This window comes from Panulirus ornatus, chromosome 55, assembly GCF_036320965.1.
Source record: "Panulirus ornatus isolate Po-2019 chromosome 55, ASM3632096v1, whole genome shotgun sequence".
NCBI lineage: Eukaryota > Metazoa > Arthropoda > Malacostraca > Decapoda > Palinuridae > Panulirus > Panulirus ornatus.
In genome coordinates this window covers 24,172,121-24,198,250 of record NC_092278.1, presented here as the reverse complement: position 1 = coordinate 24,198,250, position 26,130 = coordinate 24,172,121, and the positions used below count along the sequence as shown (strand labels likewise).

Below are 26,130 nucleotides of genomic sequence, written 5' to 3'. Positions count from 1 at the left end.
AGCCACCAGATGCTGGTTGCACAAATTGACAGAGCAATTTAGGAGCTGAGATTTGCTGTGAAAATATGGCAAATCTCATGTAGAATGTATTTTTCTTCAGAAAGTTAAGTATTCCACATCTGAGGTGAAAACTGACATTACAGTTTAGTTGCCATGAAACTTCCAGGTAACAGTGTAGATGGGCAGTCACACACACACACACACTCTCTCTCTCTCTCTCTCTCTCTCTCTCTCTCTCTCTCTCTCTCTCTCTCTCTCTCTCTCTCTCAAATAACAGATGAGGTCTAATGAACATCATAAGTATGAACGGCAAACTGAATTTTTAATGTGTCAGTAACAGGTACATAATTGGGGTGAAAAGTCACTTAACATGTACACAGTCGAGTGCACAGCTGAAGTTATGTATTTCCTAACATCTTTTCTTTTTTAACTCTTTTCACCCTTGTTTCCCTTTTTCCCCTCTTGGTCACTTAGCACTTGGTGGAGTTGAATTTAAACAATGCTTGAACCTGTTTTGGTCTTTGTGTGAGTGTGTATGTTTTTTTGTTTTTATACCTTAAGCCTCTTGAGTGTTCTTTACCTAAGAATTTTCTCCTTTCTTGTAAAGTAAGGCTTTATGTTTGATGTAGAAAGTGAGATGAATGGGAATTCTTACCAAGGAACATTGAAAGCAAAGTGGAAGATTGGATTAAAAGGTTCGTTTGTTTGTATGTAAGAGGACGTGTATTGATATATGCAGTGAATGGTTTCTGGTAAAGTCAAAGGATGGGATTATATGGATGAGATGAGTATCAGCGATATGTTGAGATTAAACCATGGAAAAAAGATTCACCAGTCTTATCCTCATAATAAATTCATTTCATTTGTGAGCATAGTGTTCATAAATTTTACTCCTATAGAGAATTATGTTTTTACATATATTTTCATGCTGAAAATTAATGACAGCATTCATTATTCATGAGGTTGTTTTGCAGGAAAATGGTGGAGGAGGTGGTGGCAGCAGTGGTGGTGGTGGTGGTGGTGGTGGAGGAGGAGGAGGAGGACCAGGAGCACGTGTTGGGTCACCTGAGCGGCAAGACAAGAGTATCAAGGTGCATGTCAACACTTCATTCAATGTAGTCAAGTTCGGTGATGGGACAGATATGAAGGTGAGGAAAACAACATTGATATCGTTTGTATATACTGTACATTATGCACTTTCCAACCAGCTTGTTAAAAGCTTGAGCCAATGATAAAGAGTGCATTTGTGAGTAAAGTACAGTTGTGGTATAAAGTAAGCAAGGCAAGGTTTCATTGATTATGTAATCCACAGGAGTAATTAAGACTCCATCACAAATCCCTTTTTGCCTGAATGGTGCTTGGTAAGTTGGTAATATTTTACTTAGTTTGATATGTTAGATGAGTGCCCAGGCATCATCACGAACTGTAGCTTATATGAGAAACCCCCCAAAATTTATTGTGGTTACCAAAACCACCACAGTTGACTGATTACTGGTATTTTACTATTCAGTAACTATGATGAAGTTTGTGGTGTGATTACCTTATAACATGTCTACTGAGCAGGCTTCAGATAGTTTTTATCCAGAGTCACATTTTTATGGATGCTTTACTGCTTCAGATAATGAATTTAGGGGAAACTTATGGTTGCTGAACTTCACAGGTTTGGGGTTAGACAGCAAGTTAAAAGTCACTTTTGGCGAGCCTGTGTCATCATCATTTGATGAAAGAGTGTAGTCTTGTCAAAGAGCTTCCTTCAAAGGAGTCCATCCTTTGTGCACTGCTAAGTTTATTGCAGCCTTGAAGCTGCAGGAGCCCCTGGATTTATGTGAAAGGGGTCTTAAGGTTATAGCCCCTGGATCCCTTAATGAGAAATCGTAGGGTTCTGTAATAATGATAATGGTAATAATGTAGATACTGGACAGTGGCTGCCAGATAACATTTGTTGGCCATTCGTAACATACTGCAAATCATTTTCATTGTCCATAGTGAAAACAGCCAGAAGCAGCATTGAGTGTTTAACAACTAAAAGTAAGTAAATTCCAGTATGATACTGTTCGTACATAAAGATATTTACTCAAATCTCAAAATGTGATGAAGTAGTGGGTTTTGCAGGGTTCACTGAAAATTTTCCTATAGCAAAACTACCAAAAGAGTATTCCAGATTTTTTGCAAATTGTATGGTGTGCAGATTCCATTTAGATAATTGAAGCAAACCCCAAAAGAAAAATCTGCAATCTACTCAAACTCTCAAGTGCTTACCATTTTATTTCACACTGTGTACCAATGCATCACATAGGTCAGAAAGTCATGGATTGGATTGTAAGAATCCATTCAAAGCATAAATGTAGAATTCTCTTGGTGTCTTGACCTATTGTGCCAGTTGTGATGATGTGCTTAGGCTAAAGCAGCTATACTTAGAAATTGTTTAATGAGAGTTGTACCTTAGTAACTTTATGGGCAGGTTAGATAATTATTTCATGTGTAAATGACAAGCTTGAGTGGATGTGAAAAGCCAAATAGAGTAACAAAACATGGGGGACAAAGAAAGGTATTAATGTAAATGGGAATTGTTTGAGATAATTCTTTGTTGACTTGATGATTGATCATACTATGTTGTCCCAAGGTCAATTAATGGAGAAGGGACTTGCTCCAGTTTGTAACACCTTCAGTAGTAATGTTACCGTGGAACATGTACTAATGGAATGCCAAAAAGAGAGGAATCTTGGAGTCAATTATGAATCGTGTAGTAACAATGATTATTGGTGAAAGTCAAGACGTTAATTTTAATTTGAAGAGACTGATGAATTCCTTGAAATAGTCTAAAATTTATGATTTATATAAATAGTTTTAACTTTTTAGATATCTTGGAGGAAGCCAAATTATATGATTATTTATAAATGATTTTAAGATTTTGTATTGCTTTTTCATGCTGTAGAATGCTGAATAACCGTTACTTTCTAGGATTTTACAAATTTTGCTGAATCACTCAGTCTTTCTAGGCTTTGAAGTTTGAGTTCTTTAAGCTTCTCCTTATGGTTCATATGTTCTATTTCTTTTATTTTGGCCATGAAGTGCTTCAGAATTCTTTGTTTCCTATGTATACATTGAACATTTTAATTATCACTTTTTTGTTTTGAAGGTTCTCATTGTCATACCACCCATCAGTTACCCCTCTGGGCCTTAACAGTGTCATTATTGTATTATTGATTGTTCCTTGACTTATTTGTTGAAACATATCTTTACTGAATTCCACCAGGTTTAATTGTGCTTATTTGTAGATTTTATTTATGTCTTTGTATTTTTTTCATCAGATTCTATCATTTTGCTTACTCTAAGTCTCATTAGGTAGCAAAGCACATAACTGAACTTTCTTTTACTTCTCTGTCAGTGTCCAATATCATTATTAAGAAGAGTATTTTGACTAATGCTGTTTCTTGTGGAACCCTTGAATTGAGACCAGGCAAGTTGATCATGCAAATGGCAGTTGACTGAATTCCAATGAAATGGAAAATGGAGGAAAATCCTTACAGATGTGTGAACAGTACCCAGTACAGGATGAATTAAGGGATCATATCATACTCAAGGGAATAGAAAAGATTTGTTTTTCTTTAGAGATGATAGATAGATCCTAGTACACAAATGATAAGTGATGCTTTTTGAAATTGTTTCAGCATCAGGTTCCTTTTCTGATGAAGTTTGTTTTTGTTCTTGCTTTATGGTACTGTATGTATCCCTGTTCCTTGAATGCTAGTGGTGGCATAAAAGATAGATCTGTATTAGTAGGGAAAAAAGTAATTATTTAAACTGTAGATTGCTTAGAAGTATATCTGTTGAGAGAAAGGTGTTTATTATATGTAATCTTTTGGTTGCTCAAATCCATATTTGTAGAAAGGTGAATATGGTCTGTAAGTTGTTGATGGCTCAGACATATGGTTGTAGAGAAAGGTGATTATTATGAGTAAGCTGTCGGTGGCTTAGAGTATTTAGTTGTTAGCTGAAATTTGGCAGTTAGTGTATCTGTCTGTCTGTGTATCATACCCATTTATCCCACTCTCAAAGAAGGAATGGCACATACATTAACCTACTTGACTGAGAAGGACATCAGGTTCACTAAAAATCATTTGTTTGAAAAGCATGTATATTTTAGTGGACTAACTTGAGTGATTCAGATGTCCTCTACTACATATTGTGCATATTCTGCATAGTGTACCTCATAACTTCTTTTTCTTGTAAATTGAAATTTTGCAAGTACAAACAGAATTGTCTTAGTAAAGGAGATAATTTATGATAGATATGAAAGTTACAAATCTAGACGAGGCATAAGGAAGGTATCAGAAGTCTTTTAGTTTCTCTTTTTTTTATACAGATAGATAAGATGACTTTTGTATCAAATATATGCTGAGATACTTATGGAATTTATAAAAAATTTCTCTAATGAATTTCTACCTGTATATCTATATCTCTGATGCCCTTCTGGGAACTCCCATCAGTGGGTTGGCCACAGCAAAGGAGTCTCCATTTAACCCTGTCCTTACATGGATCCATCTCACACACCATTCCATGCACTCTTCCACCATATCTTTCTCTTTCCAGTATTCTACAACTCTATTTCCCTATGTCACAGGTGGTCTTCCTCTCACACCTACCCCTTTAATTTACTGTCATACACCCTCCTTGTAAACTTCCTGTCTTGCATTCTTTCCTTATGCCCAAACCAACTGAAAGTATTATGTTTCACCCACTCTACCACTCCATACTTCTTTCCCTTTGCATTCCCTGCCATTCCACATCTCTCACACACCCTCATTTCTTTCTTCATTTCATTTAGTCACCACATACTCCTCATAATTATGTAATTTCCACAGCCTGGATTCTTGACTTTTGCAATTCATTCTATGTCTGTGTTTCAATGTTTCAGTTGCATAGGTCAGGTTTGGAAGGACTATGCTGTCCCCTAATCCTTTCTCAACTAATGAATTTGAAAATTGATAAATTATGATTTTCTTGCTTTTCAGCTCGTCAATCCTTTTCTTAAATAAAAAGTTTGAAGACACTCCCGCAATTGAATAAGTTATGTTCCCTGACAAAAATTTAGCAATTGAATTCATTGAGACTAATTTATCTATGTTGTTTCTTAAATCCAGAAATTCTGTGTATAGTAATTTATAAATACTCGTGCCATATGTTTTAACATACTTCCTCTCTTCTCTCCCAAAGGAACCAAGCATTAAGGTAACTCATTACTTGTCATGTGGTGTTCAGGTGTAAATGTGAACTTTTTGGGTAAGACTTTTCTGTTTTGGGCATCTCTGTTCAGGATAAGTTGCATCCCTGACAAATTTTTTTTTTTCGTCATGGCAACTGCAGATGTTTACTGTCAGTTTGATTCCACCAGTGATATGTGCTTATAACACAGCAGAATATATTTTGTCCCATTTTAGCTGTAAACTTATGGTATTTCTTGTATATTTTGGAATAATTTTACAAGCTCAAGCAAAGTATTTATAGTATAGAATATTGAAGTGTTATTGGTAAAACATCATTCAATGCTGTGTTGTCAGCTTAACCCATTCACTGTCAACGTATGCCGGAATGGAGATATCAAGCTCTTAGTATCATGTTATGATAAGAAAATGACATCACATCTTACATTAAGTAAAAAAAGAAATATGAAGAAAAACCGCTTAGAATAACCTTCTTAACTTAAAAGATTAATGCACAGAAGTACATAACACTGATTTTATGGTGGAGTAAGTCAGAGTAAGCATGATGTTGCTTTGAAACATGTTATATGGTGGCCCTCATAGGCCTTGTGGCATGTTGTCCACAGAGCCTGTTTTATTATGATATATCACATCACTTTTTGTTGTGCATGTGAATTTTCTGAAATATTACTTCTTTAGAACGTGATGCTTTTTTTTTTTTTTTACTAGTTTTGTCACAAAGCATTTTACAGCTTACACATTTTGATTGTTATGCTATATTTTGGGTCAACATTTGTCGTGATATTGCTGTCTCAAAATAAACCACATATTTCATCACAACCACTTATGTCACTGTCTCTGATATCTGAATCAGTACATACAGGTGACTTCACTTTCAGCATTTACATCACAGTTTACTGCATCTCAGATTTCATTTCCATAGTTATAGTAGAGGTATTGATTGAGAGGGTGAAAGCATGTGTATAGCATCAGATATGGGGAGGAACAGTATGGTTTTAGAAGTGGTAGAGGATGTGTGGGTCATGTGTTTCCTTTAAAAAATGTGTGTGAGAAATACTTAGAAAAACAGACAGATTTGTATGCAGTTTGTATGGTTCTGGAGAAGGCATATAACAGGGTTGATAGAAATGCTTTTTGGAAGGTTTTAAGAATTTATGGTAAGGGATGAAAGCTGCTGGAAGCAGTGAGAAATTTTTATCAAGAGTGTAAGGCTTGTGTACAAGTAGGAAGAGAGAAAAGTGAATGGTTCCAAGTGAAGGTTGGTCTGCAGTAGGGTTATGTGATGTCACCATGGTTGTCCACTTTGAGTATGGATGGGTTGGTTAGGGAGGTAAATGTGAGACTCTTGAGAGAGGGGTGAGTATACAGTCTTTGAGGGGATGAGAGAGCCTAGGAAGTGAGTAAGTTGTTGTTTGCTTATGATACAGCACTGATGGCAGATTCGAGTGAGAAAAATGCATGAGTTAGTGACTGAGTGAGAGAAGAAAATGGAGTGAATGTGAATAAAAGCAAGATTATTAGGTTCAGCAGGGTTGAGAGACAGGTTAGTTGGGATATGAGTTTGTATGAAGAAAAAATGGAGGAAGTGAAGTAGTTTAGATATCTGGGAGGAGACATGGCAGCAAATGGAACTATTGAAACTAAAGTGAGTCATAGGATAGGGGAGGGAGTGAAGGTTCTGGGAGCACTGAAGAATATATGGGAAGAGAGAATGTTATCAGGGAGGGCAAAAATGGGTGTTTAAAGGAATTGCTGTCTCTACAATATTATATGGATGTGAGGCATTGGTTATAGGTAAGGGTGTGCAGCGGAAGGTGGATGTGTTGGAAATGAAATGTTTGAGGACGGTATATGGTGTGAGATTGTTTTATAAAGTAAGTCATGAAAAGGTAATAGAGATATGTGGTAATAAAGATGTGTGGTGATGAAATGGGTGTGGCTGAGAGAGCAGTAGAGGATGTGTTGAAATGGTTTAGACTTGTAGGAAAGGTTGAGAAAGAGGATAAATGTGTCACAAGTGGAGGAAACAAGGAGAATGGAGAGACCAAATTGAAGATGGAAAGATAGAGTGAAAAAGATTTTGAGTTATCAGGGCCTGAACATGACATGCAGGAGGGCGAAAGGCATGCACAGAATAAGTGAATTGGAGCGATGTGGTACACTGGGGTTGCCATGCTGTTATTGGACTGAACCGAGGCATGTGAAATGTCTGGGATAAATATTTAAATGTCTTTGGGGCCTGATTGTGGATAGGGTGTTGTGGTTTTCAGCACATTACATATGACAGTTAGAGAATGGATGTGAGTGAATTTGATCTTTGTTGGTCTGTTCCTGGCACTACCTCTTTAACATGGGAAATGGTACACTGATGATGGTAGAAGTGGGGTACCCTAGAGTGAGTTTGAAAATTAATGAATAGATGACAGCAGCAAATGTAGCAACTCGCAAGCATATGGTGTGCCTAAAAACATCATATTTTTGTCGCAACAAATAAAACCATTATAATCATTAATCCACATGCTGCCATTGTGTGTTATGTATACCCGTCATTGACAGTGAATGGGTTAAACCACTGATCATCAGAGGAGCTTCAAATTGCATCTGTTTTCTGCCTGTGCCTCTTATCTTTAGCTCCAGTGGTTTTTATTGCGAAATAAGTCCAAATTTACTGTAAGATGGCATCTTGTTAGTGCTGTACTGGCAGCAACAGTGTGCATGGCTGTTGTGATTATAACTATTTGTTGATGGTTTGGGATATTGAAATGTGTTCCCTAAAGGACTTTGAATATTACTGTTCTTGACTCTAAACTGTCTGCTTTATATAATAGTTTATATTCATAATCAATAAGGTCAAAACTTAATCTGCTAGCAAGAAATTTTTTTTAGTGTAGAGTATTTTTTATATAATCAGAATCAGTTCCATATTTAGGACTGATGCATTTGAATACATTTAAAAGAAAGCTATTGCAAATTGTTGAACTCTTTGAAATTAACTTGTTCCAGAAGTATGCACTAGATCTTTATAGTTAAAGTCCTTGGGAGAGAGACCGTTGGCAGAAAGTAGGGTAGTATGTTCATAAAATTATGTGCTTATCATGTCGCTCAATAGTACCTAAGACATCAGAGTTTTCTGACCACAGCCATCAAAAGCTTCTTGGAACACTTTTTTGTTGTTTATTAGAGAACTAACATAGTGAAAATTCTCATTTATTGCTAGTTATATCTGACAGCACATCTCCAGTGTAATGAAAAGTGCTAATAGTGGAAGACCAACAGATACTTGATACTGTGCGAGTGAAAAATTAGATTCTAGATATATTGGTACATCAGCAGTGATATTATATATATTATATGTTGTTCGCTGATGATACAGCGCTGGTGGCTGATTCATGTGAGAAACTGCAGAAGCTGGGGACTGAGTTTGGTAAAGTGTGTGAAAGAAGAAAGTTAAGAGTAAATGTGAATAAGAGCAAGGTTATTAGGTACAGTAGGGTTGAGGGTCAATTCAATTGGGAGGTAAGTTTGAATGGAGAAAAACTGGAGGAAGTAAAGTGTTTTAGATAGCTGGGAGTGGATCTGGCAGCGGATGGAATCATGGAAGCGGAAGTGAATCATAGGGTGGGGGAGGGGGCGAAAATCCTGGGAGCCTTGAAGAATGGGTGGAAGTCGAGAACATTATCTCGGAAAGCAAAAATGGGTATGTTTGAAGGAATAGTGGTTCCAACAATGTTGTATGGTTGCGAGGCGTGGGCTATGGATAGAGTTGTGCGCAGGAGGGTGTATATGCTGGAAATGAGATGTTTGAGGACAATGTGTGGTGTGAGGTGGTTTGATCGAGTAAGTAATGTAATGGTAAGAGAGATGTGTGGAAATAAAAAGAGTGTTGTTGAGAGAGCAGAAGAGGGTGTTTTGAAATGGTTTGGGCACATGGAGAGAATGAGTGAGGAAAGATTGACCAGGAGGATATATGTGTCGGAGGTGGAGGGAACGAGGAGAAGTGGGAGACTAAATTGGAGGTGGAAAGATGGAGTGAAAAAGATTTTGAGTGATCGGGGCCTGAACATGCAGGAGGATGAAAGGCGGGCAAGGAATAGAGTGAATTGGATCGATGTGGTATACCGGGGTCGACGTGCTGTCAATGGATTGAACCAAGGCATGTGAAGCGTCTGGGGTAAACCATGGAAAGCTCTGTGGGGCCTGGATGTGGAAAGGGAGCTGTGGTTTCGGTGCATTATTACATGGCAGCTAGAGACTGAGTGTGAACGAATGGGGCCTTTGTTGTCTTTTCCTCGCGCTACCTCACACACATGAGGGGGATGTTATTCCATGTGTGGCGAGGTGGCGATGGGAATAAGTAAAGGCAGAAAGTATGAATTATGTACATGTGTATATATATATATGTCTGTTTGTGTATATATATGTGTACATTGAGATGTATAGGTATGTATATTTGCGTGTGTGGACGTGTATGTATATACATGTGTATGTGGGTGAGTTTGGCCATTCTTTTCGTCTGTTTCCTTGCGCTACCTCACTAACGCGGGAGACAGCGACAAGCAAAATAAGTAAATATAAATAAGTTAAAGAATATTATTTTTATTAACTTACTGGATATCATAGCTACAGAATGCAGACCAGTATATTTTTTTTTCTTAAACTATTCCTTGAGGATACCATGTATTGTTATTCATGATATTCATAAAAGCCCTTTCAAATTATGTAAAATGCATGTTTAAATCTGTTATGCATTTCTTATGGCTGGTATTGGAGGCTTTTCATCATTAAGTAAATTTTGGGTATGTTATTTTAAGTTGAATGAACAGTAATTTGTTATTGAGTAGGGTAATTTTTAGTATTAATTAGTTTGGTTAATTCCTTTTTCATTTGTGAACTGTTTTAGTCTTTTCATTCTTCTTTTCCATTTTGAGCCTGTTGGAAAGCTGCAGGGAAGAATTCCCATTTAACAGCAGGTTATGTGGAAAGTCTACAAAGACAGAGTACAGTGACAAACACTGTCACCAGTTAGTGATTACCAGACTACTTGAATAAAATTCTGCCATTTTGATAAACCCCACCTATAGATATTAGTATCATGCATCAGGCCATTTTTTTCCTACCATACAAATGAATTCTTGTTCACATTTAGTTCACTATTGATAGAAATATCTGCAGTTAATTTAGTGGAAGGAGGAATTTTCCCATCACTTGGTTCAATAGAATGAAACCAGCTAATGATCCAAAAGTAATTCTGACATTAGACAGCAGGTTGGTAAGTTTTCCACTGAGTTTAGCTTAGTAACAAGTTTGTATTTGTGTTCTGAAAAAGCTGATAACCCTGCCAGATTTTTTTTTTTTAATCTTTCAGTCACTAGCTAACTATACATAGTACTTGTGTTAGATCTATGGCCAGAGTACTAGTTTTGTGGACATTGCATGTAATATGTTGTCAAAAATAAGATATGGAAGGAATTTTCAGGGTTATATCCTAGGATGAACTTGTTGTCTAAAATGATACATGGAAGGAATTTTCAGAGATGTATCCTGGGATGAACTTGTTCGTGCAGAGAAGTACATAACTTATTTTTTTATTACTTTTAATCCTATACACCCTTAGAAAATATATTGCTACCTTGGATCTGCATATTTGTAAGTATTTATCTAGGGAGAAGGAACCATAATATTTATATCTGGATTATCATTTCAGACACAAAGACAGAACTGTGGTGGTTTTCTTAATTTGCATTCTATTGAAAACAGTTTTACAGATCTGTAATTTGTACTTTATGGATTCAAACAGTATGTTACAGTATTACTCCAAGTTTGTGAAATTATGCGTGATGCTGACTTGTATTCATTAATATTAAATACTCATGTGAAGGAGTCAGCATCATATCATTTAAGGGAATATGTTTTGTTGAATAGAAATGGCACTAATATTTTATGGTTTCAATGTCTCTTGTTTACAGGGCATAATAAGTGTGGTTACCAGTAGGCAGGGTGGTGGATCTCGACCTTATGAGGGAATGTTTGCAGTCAGATTGCGCAACACCATCACTCGAGAGATCCACTGGCTACACCAGGACCTAACCATGTACCAGGTCATTGTTATATAAAGCATATTTATAGCTTGTAGTTCATGTACTCATGCTGTTTTTTACCAAACATTTGTTCATTGTCTTCATACTGCAATAGTATTTCCAACCTCTGATAATAGCAGTTCTTGTTCCATATGCAGTATCATTTACAGTAATGTATGATAAAGAATGATATATCACCAGAGGGCCCATATGATGTTGCAGTAACATCATGGTCATCACATCTCATAAACTTATCTGGTTTTCCCACTGCCGTGGACTGAGGATGCAGTCACAAGTAGTCTCCAGATCTTCAAGTGCAGAATATCATTTCCTTCTCATTAATTTTTTTTCATGGGGGGTTACTATTCCAGCCATCAAACCCTTCACCTTATTTCATTTTGATGATTTAGAAACTATCCCAGGCCCACACATGTACCATAGATACCAAAGATACCAAAATCACTTGACAAGTAGACAGTCATCAGTCATGTTCAACTTCTTTCACTTATGGATCCGGCTGTGCTGCATATTCTTATTTCTGATAATTGTTGTAATAGAAATTAGACCTGTGGGTTCCCCCCCCCCATGCTTTGTTCACCCCACCCAACATGCCCCTTCCCAAATCCAGCATACCCACATCCTACTACTCATAGTAGACACTATTCAGACCTAACATACACATGCCAGACCAACAATAACCCAACCAACTCATGTATGTCCACTTCTTCCCAACATGTGCTGAACATCCTGTAGCTAAACATCATTTATTTGAAAAATGCACCCTAGAAACTAAAACATTTCCTTTACCTATACAGTGCACACAGTGCACTTGTTCAAGACACTTAAGTGAAACCCACATCCAGCACATGTTTTGTACTCAGCTACACTACTCAAGATAAAACAGACTAAATGCACAAGGTGGATCAGTACTCATGACCATAATAAAACACACAAAACAACTGCAGAATGACAACACCTATGAATTGAGTCCATCAGACTCAAAGTTCAAGAGAATTTTAACATAGCCAATTTGTGTATTCTTCACACAACAGTGTACTAACCCTTTGCCCGTACAATTTATAGACACCCCTATGAAACACTCTTCAGTTATAAGCCTTAAATCTACCACAGCACAAAAGAGAATAAGACAGAACATATCATTCCAAACCTAAGTTCACCTTTCACAATGACGTTTAAAACTTTGTCTCCACAAAACTCACACATCTCAGGTTTAGGCAAAACAGTTATTACTGATATGAAATGTTTTGGTTCCATAGCCATCTAGCCTTCACATCTGCACTTGGCTTCACAAGAGGATGCCAAATTGGAACTGACAATATACTTTACATCATAGTAGTTTTTGTTTTTTGCTTTATAATTTGCTTATTTTTTCCACTAGGTGGAGGAAAAGTACCCAGACTTCCAGAGTACAGATTGGAAGTTTGAGTTACGAGTTCGCTATGTTCTGTCAGACCTCCATCAACTATATGAAAAAGACCGAAACACTTTTTGCTATTATTATGAACAGGTAATTTCAGTATTTGTTTTCCTTAAGTGAATATTTCATTTGCAATGTTAGAAATACAGTAAAAAGAATTTTGATGAGGTTTTTACATGGCTTGTAATTGTTCACAGGTTAGAAATGACTATTTAGAGGATGAGGGTCGAGGTAGTGAAGAAATAGACCAAGAAATTGCCATTCAGCTTGCCTGTATAGAAATTAAACGAATGTTCAAGGTATGTGATGCTGTATATCTTGTGGTATTGCCAAACACATGTATAACCACTTATGATGATTACAATTTGATTAAAGATACTAGCATTTGACAACTATTTCTGTATTTGCATGTGTGTTTGTCAGTTTATCTGTTTAATTATCTATCTTCCTTATCAGTCTTCCTCTACCTGTTTATCTATTTATCTATGCGACTTTTTATTTACATATTTATCTATTTGCCATCACTAATTCTGTTAGTAATTTTATTGGGGTAAATTAGGTACATACAACTTTTGAAAAACAGTATGTTATTACTCATACTGTCAGTGGCAGTGATGGGATTTATATATTATTGTACATCATTCTTTGGACTTATACATCAGAGCCATGAGCAAGGGTTTTGACCATGAATTTCAATGACTGACCCTGTTTAGGTTCTGAGAAGAGTCCATTAGAATGAAAAGTTTTTCACGGGATTTTTTGTGAAATTGTCAATATTTGATGACGCTACACTAGGGTAAAAAATTGAATATATTAAAAGTCATCATTCTTGTGATAAAGGATTTATGACTTTTGGGCTCTTTTTCAGGATACAAATAGCAATACATTGGAGAAGAAATCAAACCTAGAATATTTAGAAAAAGAAGTTGGGTTCCACAGGTTCCTACCTGCTTCAGTTCTCAATACAATCAAAACCAAAACATTGAAAAAGTCTCTGCAACACCATTTTAAGAAATATGGACAAATGTCAGAGTCTGAATGCTACTTTAAGTTCTTGGAGTTATTAGGGAAGGTTAAAAAGTATGATCAAGAGTCATTCCGTTGTGCATTGGGGGTAAGTCATATTTCTTGTATTTTGTACTAATTCCTTTCTTTCATTGATTTCTCTGATATAGTTTTTCAACTCATCTTTGACTACCCAAATTATTATGAAGCAACTTCTTTCACAGCCACACTAATACATTTCTCCTGCATAATTTTAGTTAGGATTTGAATAATCATTATCTTGACCATTACAGCAGCCAACTTGATGTATGTTGTACTAGATATGGATAATAGCTGTATGAAGTCACATTAACTTTTCATTATAAGTGACAATAATCATCAACAAAGCATTTGACAGCACCCCAACACACCCTTACAAAAATGTATACTTACACTGTTCTACAAAACAATGACAAAAAATGGTTGGCCAACTTCATAGCTTACTACTGACCCAGTTACTCACAAAAGCTTTTCATCCAAAATCATTTAAGTTTTACATTGACTGTTCCTAAAGAAGTTTTCTCTCCAGTCCTTATTCTCTTCCTATATGACTTTCCATCACCTTATGCTGATCACAGTGTGAAGGTTCTTTCATATGCAGATTACTTTGAACACAGATTACAGGATCCTGACATTATTCAATTAGCAGCTTACTTGCAACATGACATTACATGATTAGAACACTGGTTGAATTAGTACATAATGTCTGAATCTCCACTGCAGTCTCCATTCATTCTTTTAACCCCAGACAGACATAAATCCAACTTATATCCTTTTAGTGAATGTAAGGTGAAAGTTTTGCTGTGTGTGCTAGCTTCTGCACACCTGTTTCCCCAGGCTTGCCTTCTCTTCCATTTACCACCCATTTTCTCTTGAGTAATTATTAGTTAATTTTCTTTTGCTAAGAACCTCTGAAGAAAACTGTGGAGGAAAAATAAATGAAAAATACAGTTGACCATAACATTCAGTGGTTTAAGTTGGATTTTTGGAGTGGAGGTTGGGCAAGCATTCATATGCTAGATAATACTTCCATCTTTGCCACCTATTTTCTCCACTGTTAGAAAATACAGTTTACCACATCATTTACCAGATTGATTTGAAAGATTTGCTGTACGCAATAGGTTCTCACTTATGTCAAAGATTATTCAACATCCTCTGAAGATATTCTTTGCTTTGAAATATGTTTCTTTCATGCATATTGTATGTTCAGCTAAAGCTGTTCATTGTTTGGTTATCCACTCACTATGCTTTATATTTTACAGTCTGGATGGTCTATTCCCGTCACGTTGCTTGTGGGTCCATCTGTAGGTATCTCATACACAACAGACAATGCATCAAAGGTGAGTGTATAGAATAAGATAAATTGTAGTGAGAACTTTTGATGTGCAATAAGTAGCACTAATGTCTTTATCTCCCTTTAGATTTGATGGGTATTTTTTTAGATTAGGATTCAATAATGTCTGATATAAAAAGTTCCCTTTTAGAATTTATTTGTTTATGCTGTATAGCATTTGGTGAAAATTAAGGAAATCATACATGTGATGCACAAAGTTTTGCTTTCATAGGACACTCAGTCCTCAGATAACAAAAGACCTGTTGGTCTCTAATGAGATTTGTGTTTTTTCTGAAGTATAGAATGCATTGTTGCATAAGATGCATCTAGATTGTAGGATTGTAAGTTAATAAAAAGAACATTGCAGTGAGTGTATGTATACAGTACTTGTGTATAGCATCACAGAACAAAACAGCAGTGCAGCATAAGGGAAAAATGTAATAGTGAATACTGGTATACATTTTAAGATATTCACTCCAGTCATTATGAAATGAAATATTAGTGGAGCATTAAGATTTTACTAACTTCCTGTTTATAATTTTATTCATGTTTCCTCCATTACCAAATTGTTTTCTCATTTGGAAGCAGCCCAAAATGATTTGCAGCTACCCCATTGCTTTGATCTGTGGCATGTTGACCACTTCCTGTCTGGAGCTTGATGTATAAGAAAACCGTTTTTGCTTTGCAGCCATTGCATTTGCACTATGTTAAGCATGAATAGAATTTAAACTGTTAATCACTTTGTGACCAAAGATGCTTTACTGCATCACTTGGGCTGAAACAGGCTCAGATGATTAACCTGAGACAAGCATGAGTCTCAGATTGTTTGTGTATCTCAGACAGTCTGAGCTGATTAGTCCTGGGATAGTATGAGTCCTGGATTGTTCACATGCATGGCAAACATGTTTTCTATCTGTCTGTCTATCTATATATCTATATCTGATGCCTGTTCCATTTAGAACTCCCTCAAAGGGGTGGCCCTGGCAACAGAGTCTCCATAACTAAAGAACTCCAGTGGAGCTTCTTATCCTTTAGTGCCTCCTCCTTAATAGGCCAATGGCAGAGGGCAAGTGTAGTACAGTGTTTGCAGAAGCTCCCACCTAATGTTCCTAATGACTACTACTATTTAATGCTCCTACCTACTACTTCTACCTTCAGCCTAAATGTTCATACCTACTACTTATGTCTTCTGCTTCTACCATTTTGCCAAAAGGTAGGGTTAGCACACTGCAGGAAAATCTAGAGTTATGAAGAATAAGCTGCATGAGTTAAGTTTTGTCAAGTGTTACATATGATAGGGTGAGATTGTATGTTTGTGGACAGAATGCTAGTAATCCACATGTTTGTGAGGCAGAAAAAAAAAGACAGCTACATGGGTCAGAGGAGTGCAACTTGACAACTACTAAATTTCTGGCTCACTATGATGATGAATGCAGTGCAGTTTTAAGCAACATTTTTCATGATAAATATTTCTTCTGATACACTTAGAAATATGGCAAGTACTAAAGAAGTGAGGATCTTTATTTATTTTTATTTAGTTAATGAGGCCAGAAATGATGATTAAGTCTTACTTAATGAGTCTTTTTTGGCATTCATGACATGAGAAAGTTGCTTGCTTAAGTAGTCAGTAACTGCATATTCCAGCATTTAGTAACCTAATTTGTAAAGATATATTTCATTTTGTTCTTGAGAAACCAGTCATGAAAAAACCATGTGACCTGGCAGAGAGAAGAAACAGTTTAGATCAGTTGCATAGAAAGATAAAGCAGTAACAGTAATAGAGTATGGTCAAGTTGGATCAGTCAAAAAGAAGTGTTAGGAGACACTAGTTGTAGAGGTCAAGAAGGGCCCTTTCATTTTGATATGCAGTGACCAAGATGATGGAAGTGGAGTAAGATAGGGTAAGATAAAACTTTTTATAACTTCTGATGGGGAAAGCTAGTTTAACCACCTGGTTAAATTGTTATGCTATTTATTAGAATCAGAATATTTCCTTTCAGCCTCATCACATGGCAAGTTTTGAGCAGGTGCAGAGTGTCGAAACCTTGACAACTGACTGTGATACTCACCGCAAAGCTCTTGTGCAGCTTAAAGTAAGATTATGATGACCAACTTTTTAATCCTAGATGTAGAAAGATTAATGAAGACCATTGTTTGTAGGAAAGATTATGTGAATGATATTTACTGTTCCTTACAGGAGAAAGAATACATGCCATGCATTTTTAAACTCTGCATACATGAATGTCTGGAGTGATATGATGATTTATGTTTTGGTAAAGTAACACATATTCATGTTACAAATGTATGAAGTGGGATTAACTATTTTTGTATTCTATATTTCCTTTAAGGAGTGTTTGGTATAGGTTTAGCACTCTGATGTTTTGGGTTCAAGAAGCCAGGGTTTTAACTGCATTTTAGAGAGGGTTGGTATGATGTAATCTGTATAGTATGCCTAGTGCCATTTGTTTTATTAAAGCCTCAAACCAAGGTGATTGTTTCTGGGAAGACTCCACCTAATGTAGTGAAAAAGATGCAGTCATGTGTTTATTATCTGTTGACTTTTGTGTTTTTATATGAATTTTTATAAGTAGGTTCTTTGGATATTTCTTATCCGAATTGATAACAGTTTTCAGTGAATTATTTATTTGTAGACTAAGGTTGTTTGAAACCATGATAAGATTCTACTTGGATCCTTTCTTGTGATTATTAAAGTTTTGAAAACATTAAGCATGTAAGTAAATCATTTATTTATGCTAGAACATGCAGGAGGGTGAGAGACATGCATGAGTAGGAGAATAAGAGCAGTGTGGTATATGGGCTAAACTAGGGTAAACCATAGAAAGATGTGTATAGCTTGTCTGTAAATAGGGTCTCTAGTTTGGGTGCATTATACATAACAAATGGAGAGTGAATGTGAACAAATGAAGCCGTTTTTTGTTTGTTCATAGCACTCCCTTGCTATATGGGAAACAGGGATCTAGTATAAAAAATTTAAATTTATACAAAAGTAAACTCAGACAGATTTATTATTCAGTAATTATGTCTAAGTGCAGCAAGATACAGAGGTTCTCATTAATGGCAAACAATCTGCTTGTGTGTATTATTACTGAAATTTAGATTTTTTTTCCACGTAAGCAACACTATAAAAATTTATTATTTTCCAGACCATGAAACAAATTCTTTTAAGTCAGATTTTTTCCTGTTTTATTTTATAATGGGAACCTAGTACAGCACTTCGACTGTTGAAACTTGAGAGGAAAAAAAAGATTTAGAGGTAAAGTGAGAGTTTCAGTGATTTGGAAGTCAGTTGTCAAGCATGCAAGAAATTTGCAGTCTTGAATACTTATTTTAGAATTTTTTAGATAATTGTAAAACCTTAGATTTCCAAGGCACAGAGAAGTATAAGATGATAACATCTGTATCTAGTAGGAGTTCAAAAAGTAGACAGGGTAAAGACTGAACCTCTGAGAAAGAGAAATGTAGTTTAAAAATCACTAGAAAATTTGATGAATGAAAGTATATTAAGTTGGCAGCAGCCATACAGAATGCTTGTCAGATGAGAGATTAACATAAATTTTCACTATAATCATTAAAGTAACAGCAAAAAAAATGGCTAGAGAAGAAATTAACAGATCTGTTGTTGAGCTGTTAAGGATTTAATTCCAGGTGATGATTCTTTGAGAGTTATTCTGATATGTAAGGCATGCACAATGCATGCCAGAACAGAGTAATAAGTCTCATCTTTGCTGCTCAACTTGATGTGCTGAGTGTTTTAGTTTGAACTCCACTGTCCAAGAGAATGCTGTTCACCTGGTCACTCTGACTTAGTTAATAGTAGATATGATACCCTTTGTAAGTGGGATTGCACTAATAAAGTAACTGTTGGAGATTTTTTTTTTTAGAATTGTCATAACAGTTTTGTAAAGTTGTCTGTGCTCTCCACAGGTGGCAGGAACAGCAGAAGCGCTTACTGTTACATGTCCAAGCATAGCTATTGCTGAGAGCTTAGCTGACCTTATAGATGGATATTGTCGTCTTGTCAACAACACACGTACATCCCTTTGGAACACAAAAGGTGGGCAACATTTTGCTGACTGACATAAGTTGATAAGTATACATTTCCATAATATCTGAAATGGTAACTTGGAATTTTATTGTCTCTCAGGTTTCTGTCGTATTGCTTACTCTTTCCCTCAGTAAGTGATGCTATCATCAGCTTCTAAAGATAGTCTTATAATAAACATCAACACTGACAAGATAGTCTTATAATAAACATCAACACTAACATGAGGACTAAGAAAAACACCATTCTGGCAACATGTTCAGAATTCTTTTCTCATCATCAGGCATAGATTTGACCAAAAGAGAACATTACTAGATGACCTGTTAAAAGCATTTAAATCATGCAACCGTCATCTTAGTATATAAAGTATAACTTAAGCATAAGAAAAATAGCTGAAACATGGTTGCATTCATGGGAGTTAGAAAATATGTAATAGAATTATATTAGAACAAATTTACATTTATGAATAGGTTCAATACCAGAAAGGTAAAGCAAAAGAAAATACAGAAGCTAGTGAAATGTACTTTATTCCTGGGGATAGGGGAGAAGAATACTGCCCATGTATTCCCAGTGAGTCATAGAAGATGACTAAGAGGGGCAGGAGTGAATGGCTGGATATCCTACCTTCCTGTATTACTTTCCAAAAGAAAGAGCAAGGAACCAAGTGAAGATATTTCTTTCTGGGGCTATATCATCTGTTCTCAATGCTATTTGCTCATGCTGGAAAAGAAATAAAATGCACTGGCTATATGTCAACAAAAATAAAAATAGTTCACAAGCAGTCTCATGAGTACCAAGCTTAGGTCTCTCCAGTTACATGTATAAAGCTTTTGCTATTTTCCACTCCATGTGTAACTAATGAGAATTTTGTTATCCACCTCATTTTGCAGGTAGATTTTTGCATGAGCACGTTCGTCTATTTTATAAACCAAATTTGGATTAACGTCTCTTTTATAAACCAAATTTGGATCAATTATTTTGATACCTCTCCAGACCGTGTCCCCCTATTCTTAATTGCATAAATGATCAACACCCTGATATTTTTTGGGAAAAAAAGATAACTGTAAACTTGAACAAAATCACAAGTTGCCTTTCTTGGATATTCTGATGGAAAATTCTGATAATGCCTTCCACATCTCAATTTATAGGAAACCCACATGTACAGATCTGACCACAAAATTTTCTTCTGCCCTCCCTACCTAGTGTAACATGATTAGATTTGCATTCAAGTAACCAGAAATTACCACATGCACTCTAGCTACTTTAATTTTTGGCCAAGGATTGAATTTCCAGCTCGGTTTTTAATGTCCAGTGGCTTTTGCAGGCAATTGATAGACTTCAGATAGGTAGACACCTATCTCATCTTTTGTGTCCCATAGAGGCAAATCATTCACCTGCTGTCAAGAGAGCTTCAACAAATGTCTCCATGCCATACTTAGGTAGCAAAAGTTTTGCTTTAAGAAATAAATGATCAAAATTGATAGGAGAATTCTTACCACAAATTTCATGTACTATTTAAGACCAATGATGATATATATTGCAAAAGTACTTTTATGTTCAAAGATAGGATTCCTGACTGGCTGCAGTGATTATTTGTATACAAATATTTATTTTTTTTTTTATTATACTTTGTCGCTGTCTCCCGCGTTTGCGAGGTAGCGCAAGGAAACAGACGAAAGAAATGGCCCAACCCCCCCCCCCATACACATGTATATACATACGTCCACACACGCAAATATACATACCTACACAGCTTTCCATGGTTTACCCCAGACGCTTCACATGCCTTGATTCAATCCACTGACAGCACGTCAACCCCGGTATACCACATCGCTCCAATTCACTCTATTCCTTGCCCTCCTTTCACCCTCCTGCATGTTCAGGCCCCGATCACACAAAATCTTTTTCACTCCATCTTTCCACCTCCAATTTGGTCTCCCTCTTCTCCTCGTTCCCTCCACCTCCGACACATATATCCTCAAATATTTATGTGTTATATATATGTATATGTTGAGATGTATAGGTATGTATATTTACGTGTGTGGACGTGTATGTATATACATGTGTATGTGGGTGGGTTGGGCCATTCTTTCGTCTGTTTCCTTGCGCTACCTCGCTAAAGCAGGAGACAGCGACAAAGCAAAATAATGAAAATAATAATAATGTACAATAAGTCTCAGTATATTAGCGGAACAATGAGGCAGCTCCAGACTTACACATGTAAACACAAGGGTAATTCATATTGCATGAACCAGCCACTCTGTCAACCAAGTTACTCTGCCATTTGTTAACATATGTACCCATAAGTTGACAAAGTCATGATTGATTTTAAACTTTTGTACTGTTTTTGGTATTTGTTTATGCCTAAGGTGTGTTTATAGAAATGAAAAGATGGTTGCCTTATACCACCAGTATTGATTGTTCATATACAAATTTTTTTTTATTCAAATCTAGGCCTGAAATGAGAGTATAATTCTGGATACACTGCCAAGATGTTGCCATTCTTAGTCCCCATGTTGGTGTTGATTTTTTTTGTATATATATATGATTATTATTATATAACCCCAAGGACACCTCTTCCTTCCCTGTCTCTTAAGTTTCCAGCTGCTTCAAAGCTAGAGTGAGGAACTCTTGACATGTTATGCTTCAGTGATACAACCTTACTAAAGGTGACTTTTCACTCATGTTATATAACCACAAGCAGACTGAATTCAAGAACACCAATATATAAATTGAATGAAGAGAATATGGCGAAAGTGAAGTGTTTTAGATTCATGGAGTTGGACATAGTAGCCGATGGAACCATGATGTGGACATATGGAGATACTGATTAAGAGGGTACACATGTTGGAAGGGGAGAAAACAAGGAAAAGGGGGAAACAGAGGAGGAGATAGAAGGATGGAATAAAAGATGCTGTAAGTGTTAGGATCCTAAACATGCACTAGGGTGCGAGGCCTGCAAGGATAGAGCCGATTTAATCAGTGAAGTGTACAGGGGACTAGGAGATGGAAAGATGTCATGAAAGGTGCTGTAAGTGTTCAGGGCCAGAACATGCATTATTGTGCAAGGGATAGATCCAATTGGAGCAGCGAGGTATATAGGAGACTAAGTGCTGTCAGTGGACTGAACCAGGGCATATGAAGCAGCCAGGGGAAACCATGGAAAGGTCTGTAAGGCCTGATAGGGGGCTGTGGTTTCAGTACATTACATGTGAGAGCTATGACTTGCAGTAGATACGTGGGCATATTCTTTCTCCCCCATCCCCAGGAAGTAGTGCCAGGAAACAGACAAAGAATGCTCATCCACTCACATATGCATATATATCTTTTTTTCTTTCAAACTATTCGCCATTTCCTGCATTAGCGAGGTAGCGTTAAGAACAGAGGACTGGGCCTTTGAGGGAATACCCTCACCTGGCCCAATTCTCTGTTCCTTCTTTTGGAAAATTGAAAAAAAAAAAAAAAAAAAACGAGAGGGGAGGATTTCCAGCCCCCCGCTCCCTCCCCTTTTAGTCGCCTTCTACTACACGCAGGGAATACGTGGGAAGTATTCTTAATCCCCTATCCCCAGGGATATATATATATATCTTTCTTTCTTTGATACTATTCGCTATTTCCCGCGTCAGTGAGGTAGTGTTAAGAACAGAGGACTGGGCCTTTGAGGGAATATCCTCTCCTGGCCCCCTTTCTCTGTTCCCTCTTTTGGAAAATTAAGAAAAAACGAGAGTGGGAGGATTTCCAGCCCCCCGCTCCCTTCCCTTTTAGTTGCCTTCTACAACACGCAGGGAATACGTGGGAAGTATTCTTTCTCCCCAATCCTGAGGGATAATATATATATATATATATATATATATATATATATATATATATATATATATATTTATTTTTATTCATTTTGCTTTGTCGCTGTCTCCCGCGTTAGCGAGGTAGCGCAAGGAAACAGACAAAAGAATGGCCCAACCCACCCACATACACATGTATATACATACACGTCCACACATGCAAATATACATACCTATACATCAAAATGTACACATATATATACACACACAGACATATACATATATACACATGTACACAATTCATACTGTCTGCCTTCATTTATTCCCATCGCCACCCCGCCACATGGAATAACAACCCCCTCCCCCCTCATGTGTGCAAGGTAGCGCTAGGAAAAGACCACAAAGGCCACATTCATTCACACTCTGCCTCTAGCTGTCATGTATAATGCACCAAAACCACAGCTCCCTTTCCACATCCAGGCTCCACAAAACTTTCCATGGTTTACCCCAGACGCTTCACATACCCTGGTTCAATCCATTGACAGTACGTTGACCCTGGTATACCACATCATTCCAGTTCCCATAAATGCCCATACATGCACACATATGTATACATATACATATCACTGTATACATACATACACAGACATGTACATATGTATACATTTACATATTCATACTTGCTTGCTTTCATCCATTCCTGATGCTACCCTGCCCCACAGGAAACAGCATTGCTACCCCTTGCTTCAGCAAGGTAGCACCAGGAAAACAGACAAAAAAGGCCATTCCTTCACACTCAGTCCATAGCTGCCATACGTAGTGCACTGAAACCACAACTTCCTATCCACATCCATGCCCCACAGACCTTTCCATGGATTACCCCAGATGTTTCATATGCCATGGTTCATTCCATTGGAAAAGATCACAGTTGAGCACATGATCAAGTAAATTCCTTCTAATCCATGGGGAAATGGAACATGATAAGTTCCCAAGTGCACTTTTTGTAATGACCACATCATCGGGGAGATACAAGACTGAAAAATAGCAGCCAGTTGTGTGTGTGGTCACCTTCATATGTGTTGCATGATCTCTGTCAAAGTGGTTGCTAGGGCAGAAAGTTCTTTAAGTATGTATTTAAGCATTACTTCTTGATTCACCAATAGACAGAAAGGAGCACAACATCATTTGAGGGCCTTCCCAACCCAAAAAGATCACCCTTTACCGTACTTTCCTGGGGCTCAGCATTGAAGCTGTGGGAGCCAGTAAAAAGGATTCATGGGGATACATGATAATCTGTTTATATTTAAGATTCCTGGTGTATGTGTTTCTTGTGATTGTTGTTATCCAAAGCCATTGATATTCCATGTATACATTAGACTAATCACCTTTCTTTGTATGGTCATGTTTCATTACTAACCTATTTGTTTAGATATATTACCTTTGCTTGCAATCACTTTCTCAGCTTTGACCAGGAATCTCACCCAGCTTGTGTATAGCAAGATTCTTGTATACTTTAGTGGTGAATTATTAACACCATTCAGCTAATGAGTCTTGTCTTTTGTAATAATGAGTGTTCCTCTCAAATTGGATCATTATTCTTATTAATGTTTACAGTGCAGTTCCCTCTATTTTTTAAAATAGGAATGTACGGTGATACAGATACAGTAGAATTTATAAAAAAAAGAGGGTGACTGTGTTGTTGATTGGTTGGTAAGGATATTCATTGTATGTATGGATCATGGTGAAGCGCCTGAGGATTAGCAGAATGCATGGAAAGTGCCATTGTACAAAGGCAAAGGGGATAAAGGAGACTGTTCAAATTACAGGGGCATAAGATTGTTGAGTATTCTTGGAAAATTATATGGGAGGGTATTGATTGAGAGGGTAAAGGCATGTACAGAGCATCAGATTAGGGAAGAGCAGTGTAGTTTCAGAAGTCGTAGAGAAATACTTTGAAAAACAGTTGGATTTGTATGTAGCATTTATGGATCTGAAGAAGGCATACAATAGGGTTGATAGAGATCTTTGTGGAAGGTTTTAAGTATATGTTGTGGGAGGTAAGTTGCTAGAATCAGTGAAAGGTTTTTACCTAAGATGTAAAGTATGTGTACGAGTAGGAAGAGGAAAGTGATTGGTTCCCAGTGAATGTAGGTTTGCGGCAGGGGTGCGGGATGTCTCCATGGTTGTTTAATTTGTTTATGGATGGGGTGGTTAGAGAGGGGAATGCAAGAGTTGTGGAGAGAGGGGCATGTATGCAGTCTGTTGTGGATGAGAGGGCTTAGGAAGTGAGTCAGTTGTTTGCTGATGATACAGTGCTGGTGGCTGATTCATGTGAGAAACTGCAGAAGCTGGTGACAAAGTTTGGTAAAGTGTGTGAAAGAAGAAAGTTGAGAGTAAATGTGAATAAGAGCAAGGTTATTAGGTTCAGTAGGGTTGAGAGACAGGTTAATTGGGAGGTAAGTTTGAATGGAGAAAAAGTGGAGGAAGTGAAGTGTTTTAGATATCTGGGAGTGGATTTGGCAGCAGATCCTCCCTCCTCCACACAGCTCTATCTATAGCCCATGCCTCGCAACCATATAGCATTGTTGGGACCACTACTCCTTCAAATATACCCATTTTTGTTTTCCAAGATAACGCTCTCGACTTCCACACATTTTTCAACGCTCCCAGAACTTTCGCCCCCTCCCCCACCCTATGATTCACTGGAAATGAGATGTTTGAGGGCAATATGTGGTGTGAGGTGGTTTGGTCGAGTAAGTAATGAAAGGGTAAGAGAGATGTGTAGTTATAAAAAGAGTGTGGTTGAGAGAGCTGAAGAGGGTGTTTTGAAATGGTTTGGTCACATGGAGAGAATAAGTGAGGAAAGATTGACAGAGGGTATATGTGTCAGAGTTGGAGGGAATGAGGAGAAGTGGGAGACCAAATTGGAGGTGGAAAGATGGAGTGAAAAAGATTTTGAGTTATCGGGGCCTGAAAATGCAAGAGGGTGAAAGGCGTGCAAGGAATAGAGTGAATTGGAACAATATGGTATACCAGCGTCGACATGCTGTCAGTGGATTGAACCAGGGCATGTGAAGCATCTGGGGATAAACCATGGAAAGTTTTGTGGGGCCTGGATGTGGAAAGGAAGCTGTGGTTTCAGTGCATTATACATGACAGCTAGAGACT

General features: G+C 37.1%; 1 protein-coding gene across 21 annotated transcripts in view; it reads left to right on the top strand.

Moving 5' to 3' along the window:
* Positions 1-26,130, top strand: part of Fak (protein tyrosine kinase 2 Fak) — a 216,925-nt gene that overhangs the window by 147,049 nt on the left and 43,746 nt on the right. For 13 of the 21 annotated variants that reach the window (XM_071693201.1, XM_071693199.1, XM_071693197.1 and 10 more), the window contains 9 exons: positions 975-1,148; positions 5,218-5,232; positions 11,192-11,323; positions 12,702-12,830; positions 12,938-13,039; positions 13,609-13,854; positions 15,047-15,124; positions 17,118-17,210; positions 19,063-19,192. In XM_071693201.1, the coding sequence (XP_071549302.1) occupies positions 975-1,148; positions 5,218-5,232; positions 11,192-11,323; positions 12,702-12,830; positions 12,938-13,039; positions 13,609-13,854; positions 15,047-15,124; positions 17,118-17,210; positions 19,063-19,192 (1,099 nt within the window). The remainder of the gene's footprint in view (positions 1-974; positions 1,149-5,217; positions 5,233-11,191; positions 11,324-12,701; positions 12,831-12,937; positions 13,040-13,608; positions 13,855-15,046; positions 15,125-17,117; positions 17,211-19,062; positions 19,193-26,130) is intronic. The other 8 variants (XM_071693206.1, XM_071693208.1, XM_071693207.1 and 5 more) reach the window with 1 other exon arrangement.